Source organism: Brachionichthys hirsutus, chromosome 23, assembly GCF_040956055.1.
Source record: "Brachionichthys hirsutus isolate HB-005 chromosome 23, CSIRO-AGI_Bhir_v1, whole genome shotgun sequence".
NCBI classification, from domain to species: Eukaryota; Metazoa; Chordata; class Actinopteri; order Lophiiformes; family Brachionichthyidae; genus Brachionichthys; species Brachionichthys hirsutus.
In genome coordinates this window covers 6,619,148-6,642,963 of record NC_090919.1, presented here as the reverse complement: position 1 = coordinate 6,642,963, position 23,816 = coordinate 6,619,148, and the positions used below count along the sequence as shown (strand labels likewise).

At 47.6% G+C, this 23,816-nt stretch overlaps 2 protein-coding genes across 3 annotated transcripts; one reads left to right on the top strand and one right to left on the bottom strand.

Moving 5' to 3' along the window:
• Positions 1 to 90: 90 nt before the first annotated feature.
• hspa12b (heat shock protein 12B) lies at positions 91 to 16,075 on the top strand. The gene is made up of 13 exons (XM_068756169.1): positions 91 to 157; positions 1,405 to 1,460; positions 2,008 to 2,132; positions 2,206 to 2,392; positions 2,618 to 2,722; positions 2,882 to 2,998; positions 5,233 to 5,410; positions 12,134 to 12,220; positions 13,414 to 13,518; positions 13,600 to 13,858; positions 13,949 to 14,052; positions 15,337 to 15,527; positions 15,602 to 16,075. Exons 1-13 carry the CDS (start codon positions 91 to 93, stop codon positions 16,073 to 16,075), a joined length of 2,055 nt encoding a protein of 684 aa, XP_068612270.1.
• A 2,327-nt stretch (positions 16,076 to 18,402) lies between these two features.
• cct7 (chaperonin containing TCP1, subunit 7 (eta)) lies at positions 18,403 to 23,276 on the bottom strand. Of its 2 annotated transcripts, none has more exons than XM_068755729.1 (12): positions 23,260 to 23,276; positions 22,335 to 22,418; positions 22,189 to 22,258; positions 22,018 to 22,124; positions 21,753 to 21,931; positions 20,956 to 21,127; positions 20,711 to 20,875; positions 20,439 to 20,627; positions 20,215 to 20,312; positions 20,007 to 20,139; positions 19,143 to 19,358; positions 18,403 to 19,046 (listed from the first exon to the last, which is right to left on the bottom strand). In XM_068755729.1, the coding sequence occupies exons 1-12, from the start codon at positions 23,263 to 23,265 to the stop codon at positions 18,816 to 18,818; spliced, it is 1,650 nt and encodes a 549-aa protein (XP_068611830.1). In that variant the 5' UTR covers positions 23,266 to 23,276; the 3' UTR covers positions 18,403 to 18,815. The 2 variants fall into 2 exon arrangements, with proteins under 2 accessions (XP_068611830.1, XP_068611831.1); XM_068755730.1 differs by having other exon boundaries at positions 19,152 to 19,358.
• Between the last annotated feature and the right edge of the window lie 540 nt (positions 23,277 to 23,816).

Here is a 23,816-nt window from a genome sequence, read left to right as displayed (position 1 = left end):
ATGGACGTAGTGAGGGAGGACATGAGAGTGGCCGGGACCGGGGAGGACGATGCAAAGGACAGGACTAGAGGACGACCCAGGAGAAGAGACATGGACGTAGTGAGGGAGGACATGAGAGTGGCCGGGACCGGGGAGGACGATGCGAAGGACATTAACTGTTCGTGATCACATCAGTGTTATTGTGTTTCTCTGCAGACCCTGGCTCCCGTAAAAACAGGCTGACACGATGCAGCCTGACCGCAGCAGCCTTCAGATACCAGGTGAAGCACAACGTGGTGACTCCCGTCTCCCTCTTCATCTTTTTGGCGTATGAACACACTGAACTCGCCATCTTCCTCTCCCACGTCCAAATATTGCTTACCGTATTGGCCCGAATATAACACGACCCCGGATATAATACGACCCCCTCTTTTTCAAGACTCGAGTTTGAGAAAATACTTTTTGAACACCAATTTCAATTTTTATACAGAAAATAATTACGGTACATCTGAAACAAATGATTATAACAATATATTCGAGAGAAAAAGCGTGTTATTTTGCCACATTCAAATCATGCAAAAACTGTCTCACATCTTAATATCTGAACATTTAAATATGTGAACTAAAGCGCAATCACATTTGTAAATGAATGGCTTCTGGTTTTTAAAATGTAAATAAACCAATCTACTGTGATAAAACAACAAAATTGCAATAACTGCATGAACCATCGAAGTGAAGTCTAACTGGGGAGATCGTTGTTCTCCAGCGCCTCCGGGGTTAACTTCCAGACTTCACGCTGGGGATGAAGGCTGAAGCGCAGCAACACAAGATGGACGCCGGCCAGACGTGCTGAATCACTGAAGCTGCTTTATTTTACTTGCGCTGTTAAACAAAACTCCGTTTCCTCCTATCGCTCGCATATCTTTGTCTCCTAGTTCTCTCTGTTGCTGCTCGCTCACTCTCTCTCTTTATCTCTCACACACACTCGCTCGCTCCGGCGGGACACGCCCCAGCTGGACGCGCGCACACACACACACACACACACACATCCACACAGACACATCTCACCACATATGAATAAGGAAAAACATCGCAATAAAATAATGACAGGCGTTCGCTTTGGCCTGGGGTGTTCAGTTCACCATTAGTTGTAACGATATCTGGCGCCATCTAGTGTTCAGAATGGGTATAATGTCTAGACCCCGAATATAACACGACCCGACTTTTTCAGCCTAATTTCAATGCAAAAAACATCGTGTTATATTCGGGCCAATACGGTACATCAGATTCCAGTGGGATTCCATTCATTCCACTTCATCAAAAGTATTCTCACATTTCATGAGTTTTACGTCAATGCGAGTCGGTGGAACGTTTTTCAGTGGCTGCATATCACTCCAAGACTTCATCTGCTCCCTTTATTTCCAGGTGATGATCGATCGGACCCTGGAACAGTCGCCCCTCTCACCCCCTCGCCCTCACCAGTAAGCGCATTCGTTTCCCACAGACATTCCTACACAGCCGTAACGTTTCTCGTGCCCAACCAGGAAACCGACGTCCACGTCTCCCGGCCATCAGTGGCTCATAACAGCTCTTAACCATTCAGCGTCACTCTGATATAAATACTTCACTAGTAAGACTTCAATCTGTGGTGGTGAACAGTCTGTTGTTGGATTCAATCCCAAGATTCTTTTTTTTTTTTTTTTTTTTTTAGTTATTTATTTTTTCGTCTACTTTTTTTTTTCTACCTGCTAGAACCTGAAGATTTTTTTTTTATTTTTTTTATTTTTATTATTATTATTTTATTTATTTATTTCTACTTTTTTTTTCTACCTGCTTACCGCCCAACCTGAAGATTCTACGGTTTTCACTGTTTTTTATTTTCCTGAAATGTAAGAACTCCTGAGGCTCAAGCCTTCTTCCCGTTAGCTTATTCACCTTGTGATTGTGATGCTAATGCTCATCAGCGCTAAGCGCATGAGGCCCCAGGCGGTATCAGATAAACCTTCTCCTCTGGGTTTCCTTCCTCAGCGGGCCGATGTCAGACCCAGAATGGCTTGTCCGTTCTCAGTGGTCGTTGCGATAGACTTCGGGACGACCTCCAGCGGCTACGCGTTCAGCTTCACGCACGACTCAGACGCCATACACATGATGAAGTAAGAATTTATTGTCTTCGGTTTAATTGTTTAATTGTTCTATCCTTTAATTGTTCTCCTCTAACCCACGTAGGCGCTGGGAGGGCGGCGACCCTGGGGTAGCCAATCAGAAGAGCCCGACCTGTCTGCTGCTGACTCCTGATTTGCGGTTCCATAGTTTTGGTTTTGCAGCGCGAGACTTCTATCATGACCTGGACCCAGAGGAGGCCCGGCACTGGCTCTACTTTGATAAATTCAAGATGAAGATCCACAGCACAAGTGTAGGAGATGTTTTATTCTTCTTCCTGTGATCCTTACAGTGATGTAATCAGGATTAAAATGGTTTACACTTGATGTTTTGACATTTTAACCATTCCGATGGATTCCAAATAAGGCTCTGATTTGGCCTTTGCTTCTGCATGTTCATTTTTTTTAAACTCTAAACTCTCCACCCCTCGCTAGTATAACAGGTCGCTGATGGAATCGTGTGTCTGTGTTCGCTGCAGGACCTAACCATGGAGACAGAGCTGGGGGCAGTCAGTGGGCGGCGGGTCAGGGCCATAGAGGTGTTTGCACACGCCTTGCGATTCTTCAGGGAACATGCCCTAAAGGTATTTCAGCATATTTTTAATGTACTTCTAAGTGCAATTCCTTTTCCAGTTCTTGCATGTAAAAAATATTTTTTGTTACGTCATTTATTTTCTTGATAAATGCTCGAGTGTCGTCTTGTGTATTTCACCGAAGGAGTTGTGCCACTAATCCTGTTTTAGGAGGTAAAGGACCAGTCGTCTTCTGTATTGGAGGGAGAGGAGATCAGATGGGTCATCACTGTCCCTGCCGTGTGGAGACAACCTGCCAAACAGTTCATGCGAGAGGCCGCATACTTGGTAGGACACAAACATATTGAGCTCTGCTGCGACTGAACACTTTGCTGAAGCGTACATGCGCTGTGCTCTGAGAACCAAACGTGCTTTGCTTGAAAGGTTGATCAAATTGTCTGATGTGTAATGGTGTGTTCTCATAGTTGAGCTCATTCATACGAATCTGCAAAGAATTGATAGCTGAAATCAAGGTAAAGGCATTCATTCATTCATTTTCTGTAATTCAATTCAATTCAATTCAGGTTTATTTCTCTAGCGCCAGATCACAACAGGAAGTTATCTCAAAGCACTTTACAGGAGTAGCAGGGAAAGACAGAACCCAACTTGACCCAAAAGAGCAAGCTTTTTGGCAAAGGAGGCAAGGAAAAAACTTCCCTTGAACAGGCAGAAACCTTGGACAGAACCTAGGCTCATGGTGGACGGCCATCTGTCTGACCGGTGGTTCTGTTGGGTTGGGGTGGAGCTACTGACATGCAAATATGTGGAGAGATTAAATACTGTTAGACTTTTGTGTCCCGTCATTTCTCACACAAGTTAAACTTTTTCTGTGTGTTCATTGAATCTATATTTGTCGCAAGCCACTTTAATTTAGCCGCTTTTTTCGACTTTTTTGACTCTGAATTTTTGTTTTTTTGCTTTTGCAACACAAATGTGAATGATGATATGTTCTAAAATCATAAAATTAAAAAGTCATTAACTTGCAAAAAAATACCATTTGCAAAAATTGTATTAAAGGGGACATCACTTTTCACTTTTCTTCAATGATATTTTGGTGGTTTCGGGTCATTACCAACCCAAAAACTGCTTAATTAAACCATCCAGTCAATCCTGCGTACTTTGTGTAGTTGCGTAATCAAGTATTGAAACATGTCTGGCAGAACTCTCCCCCGTTGTGACATCACATCGGGGGCACAGAGTAGATAAAGTTTACTTTTGGCGAAGATTTGCAGGAACGTTTTAGTGTGTGCTAAAAAAATTCACCTCGCGGGTTACCATGGTAGCGTGCATGCGCAGACAGGAATGAGGGACGCTGTCCTGCAGCATCTGTTTGAGACAGAAAAGAGGGACGCTGTCCTGCAGCATCTGTTAGAGACAGAAATGAGGGACGATGTCCTGCAGCATCGGTTTTAGACAGAAATGAGGGACGCTGTCCTGCAGCATCTGTTTGAGACAGAAACGAGGGACGCTGTCCTGCAGCATCTGTTTGAGACAGGAATGAGGGATGCTGTCCTGCAGCATCTGTTTGAGACAGAAATGAGGGACGCTGTCCTGCAGCATCTGTTTGAGACAGAAATGAGGGACGCTGTCCTGCAGCATCTGTTTGAGACAGAAATGAGGGACGCTGTCCTGCAGCATCTGTTTGAGACAGAAATGAGGGACGCTGTCCTGCAGCATCTGTTTGAGACAGAAACGAGGGACGCTGTCCTGCAGCATCTGTTTGAGACAGGAATGAGGGACGCTGTCCTGCAGCATCTGTTTGAGACAGAAATGAGGGACGCTGTCCTGCAGCATCTGTTTGAGACAGAAATGAGGGACGCTGTCCTGCAGCATCTGTTTGAGACAGGAATGAGGGATGCTGTCCTGCAGCATCTGTTTGAGACAGAAATGAGGGACGCTGTCCTGCAGCATCTGTTTGAGACAGAAAAGAGGGACGCTGTCCTGCAGCATCTGTTTGAGACAGAAAAGAGGGACGCTGTCCTGCAGCATCTGTTTGATGTTTTGACCAAAGACTGGCTCAGATATTCCATATAAGTGCTTTGGAACTGGGACCTTTAAACGTTTAGTCGCCATCAGATGAAAGTGTCTTACAATTAACTGAATGGCAGATGAGAGATAAGTCTGTGTGAATGCAGACACACACACACACACTCACAACTGTTTACACACATAAATAATCCAACACATACATTTCACATACTTACCTAAACGTGCATGCAGGTTGCACCAACGCCCGGTTCGAGGCCTACCAGGGTGTGTGTGCGTGTTTCCTGCTGGGAGTGAAGTGAACAATGAGGAAGGCCGGCGTACAAACACAGGAAGAGGACTCCAGATCCCCACCCACCACACACACACAAGCAGATCCGCACACACGCATCCATCTAGCCACACAACTTCGTTCCCTATACATCACCAGCGTTTGTTTAGAACTATTTGTTTCTATAAATGTTAATAATTTCCAGTTATTTCCATGGATAAAAAAAAAATGTCTTTGTGTATCGTCGCTATCTTCGCTGCTCCAGGCTGGATTGGTGTCCTCTGACTGTCCTGAGCAGCTCCTCATCGCTTTGGAACCTGAAGCTGCGTCCATTTACTGCCGCAAGCTCCGCCTCCACCAGGTGATTGATCTGAGCTTGCAGCCATTCACAAATGGCCCGGATATGGATGGGACCCGGCCCTTTGACTCCAGCTTCAGACAAGGTAGTGAAGAAAAAGAGAGAGAACATGTGTGTTTGTGGGTGAATTCAAATTCAGCATCAACATATCTAGCATCGATACACTTATGCATATATTTACATATACCGTATTTTCCAGATTATAAGTCGCGGTTTTTTTCATAGTTTGGTTGGGGGTGCGACTTATAAATCGGAGCGACTTATATATGCTTTTTTTTACAAAATCTGTGAGCGCAGAGACAGTAGCCTACACATTTCTATAACAGGTGTTACAGGGAACTCTGAACCTCCAGAAACCGCGACAGATTCTGACGGGTCACAGAGTTATCTGTCACAATATGGAGCCGAAAACGGCAATCGAGCAGCAGAAAGAAAGTTTGGAGTGAGCGAAAAACTTGTAAGGGACTGGCGAAAAGCGGAGGTTATGCTTACTGAAATGAAGAAAACAAAGAAAGCTAATCGCGGGCGACAAGCTAGGTGGCCGCAGTTGGAGGAACGAGTTCACGCATGGGTGCTTGAACAACGTGCTGCTGGGAGAGGTTTGTCAACGGTGCAGTTGCGTCTCCACGCCCAGGTGGTTGCCAAGGAGGTGAATATAAACGGCTTTGCGGGAGGACCTTCTTGGTGTTACCGCTTCATGCAACGCAAACGCCTCTCTATCAGAGCAAGGACGACACTGTCCCAAAAACTGCCAGCGGACTTCCAAGCCAAGGTTGACAGTTTCCGCGCGTTCATTGAAAAGCATGTAAGTGATCACAACGTGACACCGGATCATATTATTAACATGGACGAGGTCCCCCTCACTTTTGACATCCCCATGGGCCGAAGTGTTGCAGAGAAAGGGCAAAAAAGTGTGAATATCGTTACAACTGGTCATGAGAGATCACACTTCACAGTGGTGCTGGCATGTTGTGGAGACGGATCAAAACTGCCACCGATGGTCATTTTCAAACGAAAAACCATGCCAAAAATCCAATGCTCCTCAGTTGAAGTCGCCGTGAACGAGAAAGGGTGGATTGATCAAGAAATGATGAACTTGTGGCTTACAAAGTGCTACAATAAGCGACCGGATGGCTTCTTTAGAGCACGCAAAGCTCTGCTTGTGATGGATAGCATGAGAGCGCACATCACACCACAGTTAAAAAATAAATTAAAAGTTTTCAACTCCATACCTGCCATCATCCCTGGAGGCTTAACCAAAATACTCCAGCCACTTTATCTCCGTGAATAGGAGCTTCAAGTCAGTTTTGCGTAACCTGTGGGAGCAGTGGATGACGGATGGAGAGCACAGCTTCACGGCAACCGGGAGAATGCGCCATGCAACTTTCCTGGAAGTCATTGAATGGATCGACAAAGCATGGGCTTCAGTGACAACCGCAACCATCCTGTCGGGATTCAGAAAGGCTGGAATAATTGGAACTGCAACTGACGACGAGTCTGATGTAAGCGACGTAGAAGAGGAAGCGGCGTCTTGTCTACCTGCCGAGTTGGGGGAGTTGTTCAAAAGTGACACCGAGGATGAAGATTTCCTTGGATTTCGTGATTCGGAGTAAAACCTGATATTTTGGTAAACGTGTTAGCATGTTCTTTGTGCTATATGTTGTTTGGTGTTGGATTTTATCAAATAAATTTTCCCCAAAAATGCGACTTATCCTCCAGTGCGACCTATATATGTTTTTTTCTTCTTAATTATGCATTTTTTGGCTGGTGCGACCTACAATCCGGAGCGACGTATAATCCAAAAAATACGGTACATATGTACAGTATATTTACCTTGGGGCGGGTGGATGTGCAAAAAGGGGTGACCCCAAGGAAGCTATTTAAAGCTTTTAATAGGGGGCCCATTTTCCCACAAAAAAAGCGGGAGCATGTAAACAAAACACAAAACAAAAAATACTGATATATATATATATAAACAAAATACTGACAATAATGCAGACATAGCAAATATATAGCAGAGGATCCTGATCTCGTGCACTTACATATAGCCATTAATTCAGTCATATATAGTTAATAGTAGCATTTTAATTGTTTTCTTACAGACAGAAATGGGCTGTGACGTTTTTATTTCTCAGAAGGTTACAGATGGATCTTGATAACATTTTCAGGAAATGTTGGAAATGTTACCAGGAACATACGATTACATCTCTGGATGTGCAAGGACTCTGTCATATCAATGGAAGGCAGGGACAGTGCCTCTGGACTGGCTGTCTGGTCCCTGTACAATCGAAGTACCGGCAGTAAGTCAAACCTGCTCCAGGCGCATGTTGGACGCCTTTGATCACCGGCAGGGTTATTATAGTTAACGAAAACTAACGAAAAAACGAAAACTAAAATTGAAAAAACATTTTCGTTAACTAGAACTAAATAAAAACTAGAATTAAAAGAGAAAACGAAAACTAACTAAAACGGTATTGTCCGTTCACAAAACTATAATTAAAAATCCAAAACTATTATAACCCTGAATTCACCGGTTCTATTCATAATCTTTTACGGACATAATTTATAGGTGCAGCCAGGGGCCAGAGGGGGTCCAGGTTGATGACCAAAGGATCTCATCTCTGATGTCGTCCTGTTGGTCTCACCGAGCCTGGACCTTTAGCGTGTACAGGGGCGGTTTGGAGCTGAGCGTGAAGCGAATGGGATGAGAATCAGCACCTCCAGATCCGAGGCTGTGGCTCTCCAGGACGGCGGGGAGTCTTTGCTCAAGTGGAGGAGTTCTCGGTTTACCGGTCAATCTACGTTCCTCCTCTCACCTCTGGTCGTGAGCTTTGGGTCACGACCGAAAGGACTAGATCACAGATACAAGCGGTAGAAATGAGTTCCCTCTGCAGGGCGGCTGGACACACCCTCAGAGACAGGGTGAGGAGCTCAGTCACCGGGGAGGAACTCGGAGTCGAGCCGCTGCTCCTCCACATCGAGAGGAGTCAGCTGCCTCCTGGACGCCTCCCTGGGGAGGTGTTCAGGGCACATCCCACTGGAAGGAGGCCTCGGGGAAGACCCAGGAAAGCTTATGTCCCCCGGCTGGCCTGGGAACTCCTCTGGATTCTCCCAGAGGAGCTGGAAGAGGTGTCTGGGGAGAGGGGAGTCTGAAAATCCCTACTGAGACTGGATGGATGGAACAAGCTGAGTCAAAGGATTTCTGGGTACATGGAGAGGAAAATGCCTCCATGTGGCTGCAGAGTGAACATCTGGAGGTAACGGTCGTCCTCAGAGTGGACAACGGCGCCCTTGAGTTCTCCTTGCACCTTTTACAGGCTTTCATCCTCGAGTGTCGGTCGACGTTAGGGCCACATGTGTCTAAATTGCCTCCAGATGTTTCCGAGATATAATAATGGGACACAGGAGCGGTTTCTCAAAATAAAATCTAATCTGACTTGCCAAATTTGTAGGAATTCCCTCCGGGATTTCCTGAGGAGTGACGGCGGGGCTGTCCTTAAGCCGTCTGACAAAATTGATAAAAGTGACATGAAATGAAATCACCAGTTGCATTATAAATGTTTCATTGGGCTCTCGGGGTCTACATATTCCTTTATTGCAAATGTGAACAGTAGAATGCCGTCGTCATTCATTCAAGTACACGCACACACACACACACACCGGACAAAAACGTTGTGTTCTTTTGTTCTTTTCTCTTCATATAAAGACACTGAGCAATGAACAGCACATTCAAAAAGCTATAACGTGTATCATCTTTTTATCTAGTCCGCACTGAAAGCGTTTGTCTTTGCAACAGCTACAGAAAAATGCTGCTGAGCAAAGGAACAAAGAGCGATTCCAGGCTTCGGTCAGAGGAGATGCATAATTCAGTGAACATGCCGTCCAAGATCCCCCCCCCCCCCCCCCACACACACATACAGTCAATGACACACACATACGCACGCAAACCCACACTGAACCCAGGGTCCATTTTAATTGGAACAAGGTGCAGCCAGACTATGATCTCATTCGTTTTCTCTCTCCACCATTGGATCACTTTCTGCTTTTTGTGTATTTCAAGAACTCTTAGCGCAGACACACAACCACACTTGGCGTTACAGTCATGGTTTTCACTATGTTTAGCTTTTCTTCTACCTCATTTCTTCGCCAACGAGAGTACCCAGGGAGTCATCATTAACACACGCACACGCGCGCGCACACACACACACACACACACTTTCTGCTGTTTTAAAAGTCGGAAATGGCTTCCAGACTTTCATTTCATTCATCGACACCGTAGAAGAACACATGCTCGTACGTGCAGATATATTTACATCTTGCATCCACCAGGGTCATAAAAAAACCGGTCAAAATGATGTCATCCATTTTGTTTATTATTCATTCATCAATCATGTTTCCCTTTCTTTCTTCCTTCCTTTTTCTTTTTTATACATGAATAGAAAAAAAGTCTCATCATATGGTAAAAATGATTTAAAGGGGACATATTCTACCCGTTCTCCACAAGTTAACTCAGTTCTCAGACACTTCTAAGAAATATCTGTGACAGTCTTTGGTCCAAATAGCAAACAGCTGCTGCAGGACAGCGTCCGTCTTTTCTGTCTCAAACAGATGCTGCAGGACAGCGTCCCTCATTTCTGTCTCAAACAGATGCTGCAGGACAGCGTCCCTCATTTCTGTCTCAAACAGATGCTGCAGGACAGCGTCCCTCATTTCTGTCTCACACAGATGCTGCAGGACAGCGTCCCTCATTCCTGTCTCAAACAGATGCTGCAGGACAGCGTCCCTCATTCCTGTCTCAAACAGATGCTGCAGGACAGCGTCCCTCATTCCTGTCTCAAACAGATGCTGCAGGACAGCGTCCCTCATTTCTGTCTCTAACAGATGCTGCAGGACAGCGTCCCTCATTCCTGTCTCAAACAGCTCCGTCAGAAACGCTCTAAACCCGGAAGCAAAAGTACGTTCGTAGCGAGAACACGCGCAGCAGCGCTACCATGGTAACCATGAGGGACGTTTTTAGCACACTCCCTCCCTGAGCTTCCACCTTATTGTGGTGGACGGGTTTGCGTGTCCCAATGACCCTAGGAGCTCAGTTGTCGGGGGCTTTATGTCCCTGGTAGGATCCGCCATGACAAACAGGTTCTAGGGGAGGGGCCAGACAGATGGTAGCTCACATACCCTTCATGATGAGCAAAATACTTGGTCCTGAGTTTCCCTCGCCTGGACGCGGCTCACCGGGGCCCCCTCCTGGAGCCAGGTCTGGGGTGGGTCACGATGGCGAGCCCCTGGCCTTCGCCCATGGAGCCCGGTCGGGCACAGCCCGAAGAAGCTACGTGGGACCTTCCTCCCGTGGGCTCACCACCCATAGGAGGGACCAGAGGGGTCGGGTGCGATGTGAGCTGGGCGGCGGCCGAAGGCGGGGACCTTGGCGGGCCGACCCTCGGCTCCAGAAACCAGCTCTAGGGACGTGGAACGTCACCTCTCTGGCGGGGAAGGATCCTGACTGTTGTTTGTGCCTATGGTCCAAACAGCAGTCCAGAGTATCCACCCTTTTTGGAGTCCCTGGAGGGGGTACTGGAGAGTGCTCCTTCTGGGGATTCCCTCGTTCTGTTGGGGGACTTCTACGCCCATGTTGGTAATGACAGTGAGACCTGGAGGGGTGTGATTGGGAGGAATGGCCCCCCCGATCGGAATCCGAGTGGTGTTTTGTTGTTGGACATCTGTGCTCGTCACAGATTGTCCATAACAAACACCATGTTCAAGCATAAGGGTGTCCATATGTGCACTTGGCACCAGGACACCCGAGGCCGCAGTTCGATGATCGACTTTATAGTCGTATCGCCGGACTTGCGGCCGGACTTGGACACTCGTGTGAAGAGAGGGGCGGAGCTGTCAACCGATCGCCACCTGGTGGTGAGTCGACTCCAGATGGACCTGGCAGGCCCAAACGTATCGTGAGGGTCTGTTTTAACTCCCACCTTCGGGAGAGCTTCAACCATGTACCGGGCAAGGCAGGGGGACATTGAGCCCGAGTAGGCCATGTTTTGTGCCTCCATTGTCGTTAGAAGGAGCACGATTTCCTCCAGACGTGTTTCAGGAGGTGATTACAGACGTACACAAACTACCAAGGATTGACTGGATGGTTTATTTCCCCGTTTTTGGGTTGATAAGGACCCAAAATCACCAGAATAGTGTAGAAACATGGGAAACGTGAGTTTTTCATAATATGAGACCTTTAAACAAGTATTACAATTGACAAAAAAAATCTTACAGAGCAGTGAATGATGTGGAAACATTTAAGGACGTGTGGTTTGTGAAAGGGCCAATTCGTTCCCTGAGCTTGAGTTTGGCCGTTTGTCGGTTTAGTTTATGGATACAGTATTTGATTAGCTTGTTTATCTTTTGCTGTATTATTCATTTGTGTTTTGTGTAAATCTCTTTTCTATTTGTTTGTAAATCTTTACTTCTCAATTTGGTTTATAATAATAGTTTTATTGTGACTAACTCCTACTTATATTCTTACATGTGAGACTGTACCACCTTCAGCAGAACAATTTAATTTCACTCCATTGAAAATAATAATATGTATTTATTTTTCCTCTGCATGGGTTCTTTAGGTTCTCCCAGTGAATTCACTCCTAATTCAGTTCATTTGTTTTCTCAGTCAAATCAAGCCAAATTAATTCAGGTTTTACCTTAAGAAGAATCCATAAACTGATTTAACAACAGAGCTCACATGCAAATATCACAAAGAAGACGGTACAGAGACCGTTTGTGGGCTCGTGTGTTGAGCTTTGTGTGTCGGTTGCAGCAAGGGAGCAGCTGAGGCGATCCAGACACAGCAGGACCTTCCTGGTGGAGAGCGGAACCGGAGAGCTGTGGTCAGAGCTGCAGACTGGTAAGACGGTGAGAATGTGCTTCAGAGAGCCGGACAGACGTCGGACATTTGTGTGACTCCGACGTTGAAGCTCGCCAGACCGACTCGGGGAAGCAAACGTACCACGTTCTCTACGTTCCCTTTGTCCTTTTTCCTTCGTGCATATCATCGCCTCCTTCTGCATTCACCATATTTCCTCTTCAGGAATATTTCAGAAGTAAAGAAAAACACACCCCTGCTTGACCTTTCTGCTCCCTTTCCCATCTGCATACAGGAAGCGCACATCCCTTAGGACTGCCTGGCCTCAACCGAAGGAGAAGAAACCCAACGTTATCCTTTATTTTCATTCTCTTTCTCTCATCCTTTCCCACATGGTTCCGTGCACACATACTGGACTCGTGTTTAGGGTGTGGTTCGCAGAACTTTTATCACTGAACGTAGCACAGACACACACTTGCAGACGGAGAGCAGCAGAAACAGATTCAATGCAATTCAGTTTAATTTCTGTAGCGCCAGATCACAACAGAAAGTTATCTCAAAGCACTTTACAGGAGTAGCAGAGAAAGACAGAACCCACAAGAGCAAGAACTTTGGTCACTATCTACTCAGATAGATAGATAGATAGAGAGAGAAAGAGAGAGAGGGATGGATGGATGGATGGATGGATAGATAGATAGATAGATAGATAGATAGATAGATAGAGAGAGAGAGAGAGAGAGAGAGAGAGAGAGAGATAGATAGATAGATAGATAGATAGATAGATAGATAGAGAGAGAGAGAGAGACAGATAGATAGATAGATAGATGGATGGATGGATGGATGGATGGATGGATGGATGGATGGATGGATAGATAGATAGATAGATAGATAGATAATGTATTTATACCAAAGTAAATTCTGTATAACTTAATGCTCTGTAACACATATCAGTATACATTCAATATGTCACATATATACACAATATATAAATGCAAATAAGAATACACACCTAACATAAATACATACAACTGACCTACCGATACACAACTAACACATAATACACTATTTAGAAGCTATTCACATACAGATACATTGTAAACGTATAAATACCCAGCAGCTAGTAATACACAACAATGTACAGTGGCTTCCAATCCCCGATCACCCGCTAACACCGTCGAGTATCTCCGCCCGCACGACGGCGTTGCGGGTATTAACGCCGTGCCCTCTTTGGTCAGGCGACAGGTATATAGTTGCCGACTGTGGAGGAGGAACGGTTGACCTGACAGTCCATCAGATCGAGCAGCCGCAGGGAACGCTCAAAGAGCTCCACAAGGCTTCAGGTACAACCCGTCCCCAAAGGCTCCGCCTCCGACGTGAAGAGACGGTCCCCGTCGTCTCACGCGCCGCGCTTTCTCCTCCAGGTGGACCGCACGGTGCCGTCGGCGTAGACCTGGCCTTCGAAGCTATGCTGTGCCAGATCTTCGGCGAGGACTTCATCCAGAGCTTCAAGGCGAAGCGGCCGGCGGCATGGGTGGATCTCACCATCGCGTTTGAAGCGAGGAAACGGACGGCGGCGCCGGGCAGGACCAACGGCCTCAACATCTCCCTGCCCTTCTCTTTCATCGACTACTACAAGAGACACAGGGGGCAGAGCGTGGAGGCCGCCCTGAGGAGGAGCAAGTGGGTGTGGGCTGGAGGGAGAGAGAGAGAGAGAGAGAGAGAGGGGGGGGGGGAAGACTCAAACGCTCTCCTGTGTGTTTCGTCTGTCAGCATGAACATCGTGAAGTGGTCTTCCCAGGGGATGCTGCGGCTGACGCAGGAAGCCATGAATGAACTCTTCCAGCCCACCATCGTAAATATCGTCAAGCACATCGGTGAGAATCGCTCAAAGTAACTATTTACAGAGTGCTGGGTTTGAAATATACAAACGATGGCGTGTGTACGCAGCCTCTTTACACACACACACACACACACACACACACACACACACACACACCAGCAATAAGTAAAACACAAACAGGACACACTACATACGTTCACATAGATTTATTAGAGCGTTTATTTGAAGTCGTGTTTATTATAGTCACATACTTTTTAACTCTGTTTTGACCCCCCCCCCCCCCCCCCACACACACACACACACACACACACACTTTGTTGACCGTTGCCATCTATTTTTGAGCTTTCAGCAGCAACACGTTAAGACTGAGGCAAAGAATAGTGTCGAGTCACTCGCTGTAACATGGAGTTAACCAGCGAGAGAGACTCTGTGTGCCGTTTTAACTTCAATTAGCTTACGTGGCTAACTTAGCACTGTGTTTACCAGCCAATCACACGGGCTGTTCTGGCCACCAGCTACTGCAGGGGTGGGCAAACCTTTTGACTCGCGGGCCACAATAGGTTCTAAAATTTGACAGAGGGGCCGGACCAAGAACAGATGGATGGAGTGTTTGTGTGAGCTAATATAAATGACACATGAAAGCTATAGCAAATCCTTTAATGCTTTTCCCTGTAATGCAGGTAGCATTACAGGGAAAAGGTCAAATGAATGAGCTTTAATTATAATAAAATTTAATTTAATGATATAATTTGGACAAGTTTGGCGGGCCGGATTAAAAAGACCAACGGGCCGCATATGGCCCCCGGGCCTGGGTTTGCCCATACCTGAGCTACTGCCTCAGCATGTAGCTACAGTATTCAGAACCATTTGTTCAGGTCCTTGTATATGGAAATGGTTCTGAAAATGTGGAAAAAAATAAATAAACAAACATTGTTTTGCTCCATTATTATTGCCAGTTTTTATTATTTTAATTATAGATACGTGCATATTTGTATGTGTATGAGTATTACATACTGTACTTCAATGTTTTATGTGTTTTTATGTGTTTTATGTGTTCCTGTGTACAAAACATTGTTTTGTACAAAAACATTGTTTTGTACACAGGAACAAATTATATGATTGATCCCCTGAAAACGCGTAATACTGATACTGATGATCACAACACTTCTCTTATACTTAGTAAGCAGATTTTCTACTTGAAGTACTTGTGCTAGTTGTAGAATAGATCTTCCTGCAACATCAGGAAGAAAAAGAACCTTTCAGACGTATGAAATTAAAATGGTTCTAAACCTCTTCCTTCATTCTTCTCTCCTGACAGAGGCGCTCGTGGCTAAGCCAGATGTGCGGCCCGTCCGCTTCCTCTTCCTGGTTGGCGGTTTCGCAGAGTCTCCCATGCTGCAGAAGGCCGTTCAGAGAGCGCTGGGACGGACGTGCCGCATCATCATCCCCCACGACGTCGGCTTGACCATACTGAAGGGCGCCGTGCTCTTCGGGCTCGACCCGACTGTGGTGAGTGCTCGCGAATTCTCCTTTGTCCCGGAGCGGCTCCTTGACCCCCGTCTCTGACCGCCGCGCTCTCACAGGTCAGAGTGCGTCGATGCCCGCTGACCTATGCTGTTGGCGTGCTGAACCGGTTTGTGGAGGGGCGCCACCCTCGTGACAAACTGCTCATCAAGGAAGGCCGCGAGTGGTGCACCGACATCCTGGACCGCTTTGTCTCCGTCGACCAATCGGTGGCTCTGGGTGAGGTCATAAGGCGGAGCTACACGCCCGCTCGTCTGGACCAGAGGAAGATCATCATCAACATCTACTGCAGCAAGACACACGACGCCGCGTACATCTCCGACCCTGGCGTTAGGAAGTGTGGGACGATAACTTTAGACCTACCGGAGCCCTTACCAGCAGGGGGGGCTGTGGGGGGGGCGGGAGGCGGAGCCCAGGAGAGACGAGAGATCAGAGCGACAATGCAGTTTGGAGACACTGAGATTAAAGTCACGGCTGTCGATGTCATGTCCAACCGCTCCGTCCGTGCTTCCATAGACTTCCTGTCCAATTGAGGAGGAGCAGGAAGTGGAAACGAGGATTTCGACTCCTTCAAGGAGAACTGAAGAATATTTTTTCCAGCCTTCCGTAGGTCACAACTGAAGGGTTGGGTAACCGCTCGGAAAAGAAAGCACCAGTTTCTCTTCCTTCTGGATTCGTTTGAGAGTTGACGTTTGTCATCAAAGGTGGGATCCGGAGAAATTCAGGCCTTTGTGAACTTGGCTAATGTTCGAATCTGCCTGAGCCCTATTTAATGTCCTGCAGTATGAAAGTGAGACGAAATACTGCAGTACTATACTATCTAGAGAAAGGACTTTCTGTATTGGTGCATTATTTCAATCCTGTTCACTATTGATAAAGGTGTGATTATTGATACAGTAATGCACTAATAGTGCACCTGAGGACCTGTGTAGAGTTTGCATGTTCTCCTCGTGTCTCCTGGGCCCCACATGAGACCATCCCTGTACCTGTAGTTGAATTCTAAACGAACTGTAAGTATAAATGTGTTTGTCTTGTCTCGGTGCATCACCGCAAGTTACAGCTAGGAACTATAGAAAGAGGATCAATAGATCCCGCTGCCTGTCTTTGTTTTTGTTCCTGTGATTGTGCCCCACCTAGTGGTGGAAAGGCTCAACTACAAGCTGAAACGCATTGGGAATTATCCTCATAACATGTACGTTTTTTTATAAGTATCTGCATAGCAGTCTTTAGTGTTTGTAAGTCGATAATAGTTTGATATTTTCCAGATCATATGCACAAACGAGGCAATTAAAGTTTCTTGTTTCTGGTTCTGACTTTTTCCCCAACACTGATCGTGTTCAGTTTTCTTTCATCTTTAAGTCAAAAGATGAAAGCGCTGGAAAACATTGACTTTATCGTAATAAATCGAAAACCCATTAAAAGCAAGTGAAGTAGAGGTACTACATGCACCCAAAGAATCACTTTCCCCACTTCACCCTGTCCTTTGCATCGTCCTCCCCAACACCAGCCACTCTCATGTCCTCCCTCACTACGTCCATGTCTCTTCTCCTGGGTCGTCCTCTAGCCCTGTTCCCTGGCAGTTCCATCCTCAGCATCCTTCTACCGATATAGTCCCTGTCTCTCCTCTGGACATGTCCAAACCATCAAAGTCTGGTCTCTCTGACCTTGTCTCCAAAACGTCTAACCTTCACTGTCCCTCTTATTGTCTTATTTCTAATCCTGTCCAACCTGGTCACTCCCAAGGAGAACCTCAGCATCTTCATCTCCTCCACCTCTAGCTCCGCCTCCTGTCTTTTCCTCAGAGACACTGTCTCTAAGCCGTCCATCGTGGCTGTCCTCACCACTGTCTCTAAGCCATCCATCGTGGCTGTCCTCACCACTGTCTCTGAGCCGTCCATCATGGCTGTCCTCACCACTGTCTCTAAGCCGTCCATCGTGGCTGTCCTCACCACTGTCTCTGAGCCGTCCATCATGGCTGTCCTCACCACTGTCTCTAAGCCATCCATCGTGGCTGTCCTCACCACTGTCTCTGAGCCGTCCATCATGGCTGTCCTCACCACTGTCTCTAAGCCGTCCATCACGGCTGTCCTCACCACTGTCTCTAAGCCGTCCATCGTGGCTGTCCTCACCACTGTCTCTAAGCCATCCATCGTGGCTGTCCTCACCACTGTCTCTAAGCCGTCCATCACGGCTGCTCCCACCACTGTGTCTAAGCCGTCCATCATGTCTGTCCTCACCACTGTCTCTAAGCCGTCCATCATGGCTGTCCTCACCACCGTCTCTAAGCCGTCCATCATGGCTGTCCTCACCACTGTCTCTAAGCCGTCCATCATGGCTGTCCTCACCACTGTCTCTAAGCCGTCCATCATGGCTGTCCTCACCACTGTCTTGTAGACCTGTCCCTTCGTCCTATCACAGAGCACACCTGATACTCTCCTCCCCCCCGTTCCAGCCTGCCTGCACACCATTCTTCACCTCCTTTCCACATTCTCTCCATCACTCTGCTCTGTTGACCCGAGGTACCTGAAGTCCTCTCCCTTCTTTACGTCTATTCCTTGTAGCTTCACTGTCCCCCCTGGGACCTTCTCATGTACACACATGTACTCTGTCTTACTCCTGCTCACCTTCATCCCTCTCTTTTCTAGAGCAGACCTCCACTTCTCTAGATTCTCCTCTACCTGCAGATCACAATGTCATCTGCAAACATCATATTCCAGGGAGCTTCCTGTCTCACCTCATCTGTTAGTCTGTCCATCACCACGGCAACAAAAAGGGTCTCAGAGCCGATCCCTGGTGGAATCCCAAATAGGATTTTCTCACTCATGAACAAGTGTTTAAATAAAACAAGCAGAAACAAGAGTGTGAGCTGTGATTTATTGATCAGAATGGTCCAATAAATAGTCCAGCAACGGTTCAACACTTAACATGTTAACATCAGGAACACAAAGCTGATTAGAAACTACAACAGAAACGTGTTTGCTTCAAAAAACTAAGACGTTGCTCGCATTTTATAATCCATTCTGAAAACACAGACGACAAAGCGCAGAAAATATCAAGCGTCTTTGACGAAGGCCGAAGATTCGTTTTACTACACCCGCCAAGTCGCAGGGTTTTAATCTGGTTACAACGCCGCATTTAATCTGGTTACAACGCCGCATTTAATCTGGTTACAACGCCGCACTTAATCTAGAATTCAAATCCAAAGGCAGCCGGAACAGGCCGAGCTAAACGCGACACCCGGTTTGGATTTAAACGCCAGTTTAAAATGCGGGTTCAGTGAGCGTGAGGTCTCCCGCGGCCTCTGCCCCTGCCGGCGCCACCTGGGGGTCCGTCCATAGAGCTGCGTGGGTTCTTGATCGTCTCGTCCACCGACAGAATGAGACACGCCGCTTCCGACGCCGCCGTCAGAGCGTTGATCCGCACGATGGACGGCTCCCAGACGCAGGCGGCGAAGTTGTCCGCGATGTCCTCGTTGTTGATGTCCACGCCGAACCACACGCCCCCCTGCAGACAGACGGCGAGTAATGCAGCTCACGCCGTTTCCTCGTACACCTCCGAAAACACATCCGTCTTCAAAGGGTAAACGTTAGCACGCGTTACCTTGGTTACCTGAGCGTGTTTGGCTCGTAGTTTATTCAGGATGTTGGTGGCATCGAAGCCGGCGTTGTCGCACAGCTGCCTGGGAATGATCTCGAGGGCTTTGGCGTAGGCCCCGATCAGCAGCTGCTGCTTCCCGGGGATGGTCCGGGAGTAATCCCGGAGGTACTTGGACAGCTCCATCTCAATGGCTCCTCCCCCCGCTACGATGGTGTCGTTCTAGGAACGGGTCAGAAGTCCGAATTTATACAAACGCAATGCAAACATTAATCTTAACTATTAATTAAAGCCTGACGGCACGTCTCCAATGGACAACCGGCCGCTTTCACGGCTACGAACGGCTCAACCACGGAGACAGGAGCTGTTTGACGGTTTACCTTGATGCTAATTTTACCTGAAGATTGAAACAGGAGACATTAAAATGTGTAAAAGCGTTCACTCCCCAGAACCATTTAACGGGTCCGATATCTGCCTCGTCTCTAAAGGCCCGTGACGCCTCAACGCCGTTTACAGGTGGATTCACGCCAACGCCATCTTTGGCACAATTTGAGATTTCAAAATATACGAAAAAAGGTGGAAAATAATTGTTAGACATAAAAGTGAGTAAAAAAAAAAAAACATATTCAAGTACAATTCCAATTTTCATGATTAAAAACAGAAAAATATGAATCATAAAATTTAAATTTTGTTAAATATTACTGAATGTTTAGTTGAAATAATTTACATCCCTGTCCATCCATTTAATCACATCAAAGGCAGTAACTTTTCAGACTCCCGAGCAACTTAAAATAAATAAAATAAGTTCCGTTCTAAAATAACGCAACGGCTTCATCGCGGACTTCACGCGACCTCCGCGTGTCAACCGACCTTGATAGCTCTGCGTACGATCATGATGGCGTCGTGCAGCGATCGCTCCGTCTCCTCGGTGAACTGCTCCGCCCCGCCCCTCAGGATGATGGTGCACGTCTTGGCCTTCGGACACCCCTTAAAGAAGTTATACCTGCGAGCGCAGAGGCGGAGGGCGTGCGTCGTCACGGCGACTCTGAACGAGAGGGAAAGAGCCCGGCGAGCTCACCTCTCTCCTCCGACCTGGACCTCTTCAAAGAGCTCGCACTGCCCCAGAACGTCGTCCGTCATGGCACCGACCGACGTCTGGATGGATCCGCCGCAGGCCTGGAGGTCACATGACACGTGAACTAAACCTAAACGTTTACTTTAGACGAGCTTGAAGCATCTATTTAACTGAACCGAGGGAACCAACGACCCGTTAAACGGCGACCCAGCCTCCCCGCCTCTCACCATCATGGTTCTCCTCAGGTCCTCCTCCTGCACCCTCCCGGCACAGAACAGGTCTCTGTCGGCGAAGTACTGGGTGGCCACGTCGCCGATGGGCAGCTTGGACAGAACCACCTTGGCCCCCGACCGATGGATCTTCTCCAGCTTGTCGTACAGGATGTTCCACTCCGCGTCGACGATGGCCTGGTAGTCCTTCAGAACGGGGGAAAAGCGTTGAGCCGAGGGGAACGGAGCGCCTCTCTCCCGTCCCGACGGCCGCGCCGGAGCTCGCCCACCTCCACCGACTTCACGCGGACCTCGGCGTTGTCCTTCTCGGCCTTCAGCTCGAGCTCCACGTTGAGCAACGCGATCTTTGGACCCTCGTAGCGTTTCGGCTGCATCTCGAAGCCGGCGTAGGAGAAGGTCTTCTTGAACGCAACGCCGGAGACCAACTGGGAGTCCTGCACGAATCAGAGGACGACACCGATGGGTGCCGCGGCCAACCCACGCACGCGCTTCCCGACGGGGGGGGGGTCCAAACCTCAAGGCCGCCCCCCTGGACCTTCTTGATGCCGATCATCTTCAGCAACAGCAGCTCGTCCAGAGACATCACGGCATCCACGGCCATTTTAGAGAAGAAGTCCTTCTGGCCGGCGATGAGCTTGGAGTTGAGGGCGGTGGCTGCACATTTCTCCAGCAGGTGGCGCTGTTCCCTGTGAGGATCAAAGAGCAGATCGGTTTTTAGAGCGTCCTCAACGGAGTGATTCTCAATTATTTTCTGTTACGACCCCCCAAGGAAGAAAGAAACATTTGGCGACCCCCCCCCCCCCCCCCCAAAAAACCCACTATTGCATCTTATTAACATAAAAAGAAATATAGATCAACTTACAAAGAATAACTTATTACCATTTTTTAAAGTCTGCAACAGAGAATATTTGAAGTGCATCAATTTGCCTGAAATCTTTTTTAAATCCTTAAACTACAATTTTTACAATTAAAATAATAAATTAAATTAAATAACATCAATAAACAATAAATTAAAATTGATCAGCAACATTAACTCAGGAGAACAAAATATAAAACACTTTAACCTACAAAACCAAAATGAAAAAACAATTGTGCTGATTTTCTTTTAGCAAAATGAGGAAGTGAGCTCTTCCCTCGTCTCCCGCCGTCGTCACGGTGACGCCAAGCGCTACGTACGCTACATCAGATTTCCTCGTCTTTGCTTTCGACCGACCTTCCTTTGTTTTATCATCTCTGTTAAATATTTAAGAGCTCGGGGGTCGGGGGTCGCGCCCCACCGGCGTAACGGCTGAGAAATAAAGAAGCCGTTACCGCTTATCGCCCTTCTTCACGGGGACGGCGATCTCCTTGATCTTGGCGACGGCGAGGGCGGTGGCGTTGCGGAACGCCCTGATGATGGTCTGGGGGTGGAGCCCCTCCTCCACGTACGGCTTCAGCTGCTTCAGGAACTCTGCAGCCAGGAGGGTGACGGAGGTGGTGCCGTCCCCGACCTGAGACCGGCACAAAGGAGGGGGGCTCGTTAATGGGCGGGTCCAGGAGCTCCCGGGGGGGGGGGGGGGGGCGTGTCCGGTCCCACCTCGGCGTCCTGCGAGCGGGCGATGTCCACCAGGGTCTTGGCCGCGGGGTGAACCACGTCCAGCAGCTTCAGGATGGTGGCGCCGTCGTTGGAGATCGTGGCCTTGCCTGGGAAACGGTTTTCGGTGAGCGGGGAACGCATCCGGTAACAAATGTCAGCGTTTGTCCTCACCTCTACCGTCCACCATCAGCTTGTCCATCCCCCGGGGACCCAAGGTCGTCCTGACGGCCTCGGCAATCACCTGGAAAACGATCGCCAGTGAGACTCACAGCGAGTTTACCGAAGAGAGACGCAGAGGGGAAGACTCGACCCCTGACCTGGCAGGCGTTGATGTTACTGACGAGCTGGGGGACACCCTGAGACGTGTCCGTCCCCTCCTTCAGCAGGATAACCGGTGTGGACTGGACAAAACAGGAGTGAGAGAGGAAGGAAGGGACATTTACACGCAAAGGAAATCACGATTCAGAGTCAGAATCCCTCGCTGGGAAACGCCATTCAAATCTGCAAATGATCAAAGACTTTATCTCATGAATAAATGAATCACGTGCACGTTCATTCACGTGCATGAATCGACACATTGTAATGCGTCCATGAGACACTGTCCAGGTGTCTCTTAATATTAATTTAAGCCTGAACAATGAAACAATTGCTAGAAAATGATATTTAAAGGAAAGAAAGAAAGAAAAACCGGAGCAGAAGTGACAAAATGAAGCTCTGCGCGTCATTTCGGGTTCGCTGCGGATCATCTCCGCCGGCTCGCACAAAGGGGCTAACCGCTAGCCGCTAGCTGTCTAATAGCCCGACTCGCGCATTTACAATGTACAATAATACATAAATAAAAGACACATAAAAAGCAAAAACAATGTTCAAAACGAAACAGCCTTCGCGTGATTGTTCCATCAGCAGCAGCCGCTGCTAATGCTAGCGAGCAGCAGCCGCTGCTAATGCTAGCGAGCAGCAGCCGCTGCTAATGCTAGCGAGCAGCAGCCGCTGCTAATGCTAGCGAGCAGCAGCCGCTGCTAATGCTAGCGAGCACCGGCATTGAGCGCGTCGCTTCCGGATTACCCTCCGAGGCTAACAAAAGTCGTTTAAAGCGTTTATATGGTGAAATGATCGTATCCTGAAGACGCCAGGAAGCTGCGCGTTAACGCGAGGACGGCCCGGACGCAAACACGAACGCGTAAAGGACAGGATGAACGCGGATTCGCGTTCGGTTCGGGCGTGACCGCTAAACCGACTCACCATCATGTTAGCAGTTCCTTCGAGAAGCTCGCTGCCGGCAGCCAATCCCAGAATGCTTTGCGACAGCTCGGCCGCGGTGGGGGCGTTCAAGAACACGACGCGGGTTCCTGTTCGAGATTCCATTTAACGCTTTCGCCCAATGAAAACACAATCGGGAATAATTTGTGCGAGACGTGACACAAATTGAAAGTTAGGGTTTTGGCAAATATTAAATTCCAGTTTTTTTTTTATAGCAAAGGTTTCGTTTTGAAGACATGCAGGATGGAAAGTTACTTTTTTTCTATAAAATATTAGTTTTCCTTTGCTTTAATTCCCATATATCATATTTTGTTTCATACCCATGTTTGCATGTATAATTCTCACACAGTTCACTGTTATAAAATCATAACTTTGTCACGTCTTGAGCTTCCATGCTGGAATTGGTTCCTAAGTTTCCCTTTGTGAACGAACAATATTTGATGAAATCAAATTACCGTTAAATATGAAGACGCAGATCTCATAGAAAATATCTTATTTAACAACTAAGGAGCTTGGAGTATGTTGTTTTACCATAGTCA

Bases quoted from the DNA above. Each gene is read 5' to 3' on its own strand.
- hspa12b (XM_068756169.1), top strand. From the start codon at position 91: ATGGACGTAGTGAGGGAGGACATGAGAGTGGCCGGGACCGGGGAGGAC. The intron at 2,133-2,205 runs GTAAGAATTTAT...TAACCCACGTAG, and splicing joins GACGCCATACACATGATGAA to GCGCTGGGAGGGCGGCGACC. The intron at 15,528-15,601 runs GTGAGTGCTCGC...GCGCTCTCACAG, and splicing joins TCGGGCTCGACCCGACTGTG to GTCAGAGTGCGTCGATGCCC.
- cct7 (XM_068755729.1), bottom strand. The intron at 22,259-22,334 runs GTCAGGGGTCGA...ATCGTTTTCCAG, and splicing joins GTAACATCAACGCCTGCCAG to GTGATTGCCGAGGCCGTCAG. The intron at 19,047-19,142 runs GTAACGCGTGCT...GTCTGTCTGCAG, and splicing joins AACACGCTCAGGTAACCAAG to GGGGGCGTGTGGTTCGGCGT.